We start from the raw sequence: 6,000 nt of genomic DNA on the forward strand, positions 1-6,000 counted from the left end.
AGTGCATCGATTCATTGTCCACAATTTGGGTTCCCTTCAACCCTATGACGCATTCGTTGATTGTACGGTGGACACAGACAAGCAGAATCAAAGTAAACAAACTTCGCCCTATCTCTAAGTTGAATCTACTACCGATAGAAAGCTTCTTTGGAGAACAAAAATAAATCAACACATTTCTCTTCAAACGGACCGGTGGACCTTTTTCTTTGCGACAATAAACACCATCGATTGAGTGCGGGCTGCAATAACCGTCGTGCTTGTCGATACTGTTATCGCACGTGGTAGCGAACGATGATGGGCTTAAATCGGCACGCGGTAGCCAATGGCTCCATCGATCGCGTTGCGCAAATGTCACCGAACTGTCAACGGCGAACGGTGGGCGAAAAGTAGAAACAAAAATAGGTGTTGGTCGTTTGTGTTGAAAGCAAAAATAACCACAAAGGAAGGATCCTTCGTGTTGCGGGTAAAGTGAATCGGGCAGGAGTCATGTATGCATTAGAACGCTTTTCGCTCGCTGCAGTCTATTTCTATCGGCTTGAAGTGTTGATGTGCGCGTCGGTATCTTTATTGGCCCGAGATAGCCCCCCTATCGTTATCAGATAATTGACTTTGCCGGTTTCGGAGTGCGGACGCAACTGACCGCTCCGGTGTGAAATCACGTCCGATAAGGACACCCAACGGTACACCCCTTCCTACCCCTCCACTCTCCCCACTTGACGGAAGGAGTCTCGTCATCGGCAGCGCTCGTCAGTAGCCCGCCAACGGTTCCGCCGGAAAGTTGGTTGTGGAAAAGTCGAATGGAAGTATTGGAGACGCTCGTCCGGAAGCTGATCCTAGCCGTGGTGTTCCTCTTCCTGCCACCGAGCGCGTTACGCAGGGATCGCTGCGTGGTGGTGGCGGTGGTGACGGTGGCCGCTGCCTCACCCGTCGTCGACACCGCCGACTGCGATCTGCTCGGGTGTGGCGGCCCGTACGACTGCTACGGCAATGGTTGGCCCAACTATCTGCCCCGGGCGCCCGGCCAACGCTACAACATCCCGCTGAGCGCCTTCGAGGTGGGAGCCAGATCGGAGGAGGATGCCGACGGAGGCGCGCCGCGAGACTGTCTGCTCGGGAACGCCAACAACTATCTGCCCTGGCTGACGGACGAAGGGCGGCTGACGGTGCGCAAGGGCCACCACGCGCTCGATCTGTCCAACCTGCGGTTCACCGACCGGGGCGTGCGCGGACTGGTGCAGAGCCTTGCCTCGCTGTATCCACTTGAAGTACGTATTATGCCAAGCTCCGGCAGCTTGGACCGGAAAACTAGTACTGCTCGAGCGTCACGCAAACCGGTGACGTTACCGAACCGAAGTGACGTGCGAAAGGTTAGGTTCGGAAGGCCCGTTGCCACCGTCGATTGCGTTCCGGTACTCCAGACAGTCGCTTCTGTTTTCGTGCTATTAATCATCCGGAACATTTGCTCCTGTGGCTGTGTCGAGTGTTTATGTTTCTATACGCACCAGGCTACGGCGCAATCTCAGTGCTTCCGAAAAGACGGTATCGATAACGACCGTTTGTGTGCAGAACGCAGTACGTGAGGAGTGATGATTGTCCGACTAAAGTGTTATCGAATAGCCTGATAGGAGAGCTTGTTGTAACCAATTTGGTGGCTTCCAAAAAATGCGGTAACCTTGACAACCGTCGGTGATAAGTGTTTCGGGTGTATCACCAAGTTGTTAAGCCGGTCAGTTGTGTTACAGAAGCTTATATCGTTTGTAGAAATTTCGAGAGCGTATCCTCATCTCAGAAGAACAAATCTGGCTTAAATCTTACAAAATAAAATCTCTGTACCCGATGAAAGATCGAAATCTTTGTGTGGTGAAACATTTCCCAAATCGAAGGGACATTTAAATAATGTGAATCCCGGTGACAGTGTGTGGCTAAAGTGAGTCGCAACCAAGTCTCACGGAGGAAGTCGCAGTGTGTATCGTAAATTTGTTTCTTATCAAGGTTAATTAGCGAAACCTCGCCACCACTGGTATCGGGCCTTGTTTTTTCGCGATATGAAACCAGGTACATGACAACGAATCTCCACGAAGTCCCCGAATTTTATCGATTCTCTTAAAGAGACCTGAGGTGTTCAGGTGTGGTGTATCTGTGTGGAAAACAACTTTTCCGTGACGTTGGCAAAGCGGATGTGTCTAATCCAGCGGACGCGTTTTCGACGAGCCGCAAATTCCAATGGGCTTTTCGAAAACACTTGAATTGTCTATTCCCCCATCAAATCAAACCACTTGAACCACGGACTGGACGTTGCAGAGGCATTAGGTGAATCCTCCCCCATGGAAAAATGCCAACTACAAAGTGTGATTACATTACATACAAACTCCCGGGTCCCGGAAGTTTGTATGTATGAGAGCGAGTAGAAATCAATAATGGAAGATGGTTGATTTGTTATCGGTAACCTGTCTCGAATATGTGTCCTATCTTACCTCAATAGTATCATGGGTCAATCCCCTTCTGTTTGAAATGTTGAGCGAAAATCTAAATCACGGAGACGACGATCGACAAAAGATCGAACACAAACGGGCGGAAAATTAATCACCCACTTTTTGCTTGGCGCTCCACAGGAAGTACAACATTTGTCGATGGCGAACAACGAACTGACCCTGTTGCCCTCGCCTTCGTTGAAAAAGTTTCCCAACGTTCGCCTGCTTTCGTTGCGTGGCAATCAGTTCACCAACCTGGCCACAGACAGAGGTAAGAAAGTTTACTGGTTTTGTGGTGGTTTTCGATTTCCCACCGTTTGTCTTACATCGTTGGTTCGAATGGTTTTCGTAGATGTGTTCAACAAGCTGCCCACCTTACCGATGCTGAGGGTTTTGGATATGCGCAACTGCAGCCTGCGCATGCTTCCGGGGGATTTCTTCCGGAACGTGTCCGGCCTGCAGTATCTGTATCTTGCGAGTAACCGCATCACGACACTGCCGATGGAGGTGTTCTATCCGCTTCGGAGCCTACTGCACCTTGACCTGTCACACATGGACACGCGACGCGTCGGCGAAGAGCGTATCGAGAACCCGTTCATGAAGCTAATCGCCGGCATGGATCTGAACCACAATCTGTTCCTGCCGCTGGCGAACCTGACGTTCCTCGATCTGTCCAACACACGGCTCGAGTACCAGGCGTTTATAGCGCTGCGTTCGGTTCAGCGGCGCGTGAAGTACGTCAGCTATTGCAACATCGGCCTACCGGCCATCGTCGACTACCTGTTTGTGGCGAAGTCCATCGAAATGCTGGACATCTCGAACAACGTCGGGGTGGCGCAGAGCCTGCACCGGGCGAGCTTTTCGCTGCTGAAGGGCAGCCTGGAGGTGCTGTACTTTCGGAACTCGATGGTGCAGCACCTGAGCTGGCTCGGGCCGCTGGAGAAGCTGCGGGTGCTAAACCTCCGGGGAAACATTCTGCGCACGCTCGACCGGGCGAACTTCGAGAACTTGACCAACCTGGAGCAGCTCGATCTGAGCTACAACTACATTTCGGCCTGGAACCAGCAGCTCCTGACGCACACGGGTGCCTTGAGGAATGTGAATCTGCGCAACAACAGCATCGTCATCTTGACCTCGGACATGCTGCACGATTTTTCGCGCCTTACGAACATGGGCTTGGGTGGAAACACGATTCAGTGTTCCTGCAACTATCTGAAGTTTCTGCAGAACATCCTCAACAACTCAACCGGGGCCGGTGCGTACACCATATCGGCCGAGCCGCTCGTCGTTGATAAAGAAAGACCGGGTGCTAGCGTCAAGCTGTCGCTGCACAACGTGCAACTGTTCGACTACGACCATAGCGAGTACTTTTGTATGAATTTTACGAGCAATCAAAAGATGGACCCACTGCAGCTGCAGGACTGTCTGCTACTGGAAGACGAACTTATCAACGCGGATCTACCGGTTCCAGAAGAGGAGGAGACGCAACCGACGAAAAACCATACCCTGGTGTACGTGCTCGCTAGTGTCGCGGTCAGCTTTCTCATCGTGTGCACCGTCGGACTGTACTACTACTGGTTCCACATCAAGTACTTTTTCAAGATCATCAAAAATTCGGCCGTTCTCAGCTTTTTCAACGACGACAACAAGCTGTACCTGGACAAGAGTGGACTGCTGAAGGAGGCTGACTTCCACTACGACGTGTTCGTGAGCTACAGCAATGCGGATCGGACGTGGGTGCTCGATCAGCTGCTGCCGAACATGGAGGGCGTCAGTCAGATAAATCTCTGTTTGCACGAGCGAGATTTTGAGGTAAGAAAACAAGCGAAACAACCGGTCCACCGGAACACAATGAAGTATTCACCTTGCTTGCAGGTTGGCTACGGCATTCTGGAGAACATTATTTCCTGCATGGACCGATCGCGCTGTCTTATGCTGATCGTATCCGAAAGCTTCCTCCTCAGCCACTGGTGCCAGTTTGAGATGCATTTAGCTCAGCATCGGTACGGAATGGTTAGGTGAACGACAAGGGGCGTAAAAGTAATGTCTCGTTACTTTCAGGCTGATGGAGACCCGACGCGATGAGTTGATTCTGGTGCTTCTGCAAGATGTGCCCAGGCGCAAGTGTCCGAAGACGCTTAGTTATTTGCTAAAAACTAAAACCTACATAAAATGGCCGACGGGATCGGATGCGGAACAGCTTTTGTTTTGGAAGCGATTGCATAAAGCTCTTCTGGCGGCGAAAACGTAGCATTTTTTTTTTTTTATAAAATATATTATTTATTTATAAAATAGTTTACTTGCTTATTAATATGGTCTTTACAATAGTATTAAAGAAACAATGTATATTTAAGGACAGCTAGATCGATCGCAGTATCATTGTTTCCAATGATATGGATGATGTAGTTCGCATACAAACGAAGCACTTTTACTCGTTGCGCAGTACTCATTCCGCGGAGTACTGGAAATCGGAGACATTGAAATGAGCACTGACACCCTGGAGCTTCATTCCTGATGCACTGCTGCAGCAGGTCCCAGGCGGCAATAACGCGAGTGCAAGAGGTGAACCTTTGTTCCAGGGTGTCACATTCAACACAAAACATACAGGACGATGAGGATGCGCGTCCCATCCGCATTAGCAGATCGCCATGTGGGACCTTGCCGTTCACCACAAGGTAAAGTGCCGACCGCTGCTCCGATGACAGCTTCGGGGAATGGATGTTCTTCCATACCATCTTCCAGACAACATTTTGAGACTGTTCCTGGATTTTGGGATTTGGGAACCGTTGCAATAGTGTCTTGCGAAACGCTCTAGTGGACGGGTGTTTCTTAAGTGTGGAGGGAACGTATGCGAGTGTCTGGATAACGCTCCGAAGGCATGGATATGTTGATGGGATCGCTGCAATGTCAGGCGGGTTGTCAGCGTATCGTATGTGGTCAGCACCAATCCGCAGGCACTCCTGTTCCACCACATACCGGTTGGACATCAGGGCTATCGTAGTCACAGCTGGGATGTGGAGGTTGAGTCCCCCACGGTTTCGGGGCAGCGCCAGTTGTTGGAGTGGGATCCGTATTCCGCCAGCACCACCCCAGATGAGAGACCCTACCAGGCTAGTTACCTTGGCTGTGTCCATTGCGCGTGCACCAACAACCGACGCAACGAACCACAGCTTCGGCAACAAGAAGGTGTTTAGCAGAACCACCTTCTGCATTAGGTTCAGGTCTCTCACCCTGTGTAGCCACACCAGTCGACGGAACTGGTTGATCACCAGATCCCAGTTGTGACCCGCTGCTTCCCGAATGTTGTTGGAAAACAGGATTCCAAGCAGCCGCAGGCGCTCCACAGTATGCAGCCATGGTATCGACAGCCGGTTCCCTTCTGATACTGCTCCATCATCCAGAGCCAACGTCTTTTGGACATTTAGTTTGGCACCAGAGCAGACACCAAAAGCCTCGATAGCCGCTCTCACTTGCTCAATTTTGGAAGGGGACGTACTCACCACTGAGACATCGTCAGCATAAGCATTGA

General features: G+C 50.9%; 1 protein-coding gene across 1 annotated transcript; it reads left to right on the plus strand.

Annotated features, from left to right (window-relative positions):
- The first annotated feature begins 797 nt into the window (after positions 1–797).
- On the plus strand, positions 798–4,722 carry LOC131264903 (toll-like receptor 13). Its single transcript, XM_058267168.1, has 5 exons — positions 798–1,265; positions 2,613–2,742; positions 2,824–4,283; positions 4,347–4,474; positions 4,533–4,722. The coding sequence occupies exons 1-5, from the start codon at positions 798–800 to the stop codon at positions 4,720–4,722; spliced, it is 2,376 nt and encodes a 791-aa protein (XP_058123151.1).
- Positions 4,723–6,000: the final 1,278 nt, after the last annotated feature.

The sequence above is a fragment of the Anopheles coustani genome, chromosome 2, assembly GCF_943734705.1.
Source record: "Anopheles coustani chromosome 2, idAnoCousDA_361_x.2, whole genome shotgun sequence".
In the NCBI taxonomy this organism is placed as follows: Eukaryota; Metazoa; Arthropoda; class Insecta; order Diptera; family Culicidae; genus Anopheles; species Anopheles coustani.

What these genes read in the sequence shown, in the direction of transcription:
- LOC131264903 (XM_058267168.1), top strand. Translation starts at nt 798, where the DNA reads ATGGAAGTATTGGAGACGCTCGTCCGGAAGCTGATCCTAGCCGTGGTG. An exon ending in CCTCGCTGTATCCACTTGAA is followed by an intron (nt 1,266 to 2,612) that starts GTACGTATTATG and finishes GGCGCTCCACAG; the next exon opens with GAAGTACAACATTTGTCGAT. An exon ending in TGCACGAGCGAGATTTTGAG is followed by an intron (nt 4,284 to 4,346) that starts GTAAGAAAACAA and finishes CCTTGCTTGCAG; the next exon opens with GTTGGCTACGGCATTCTGGA.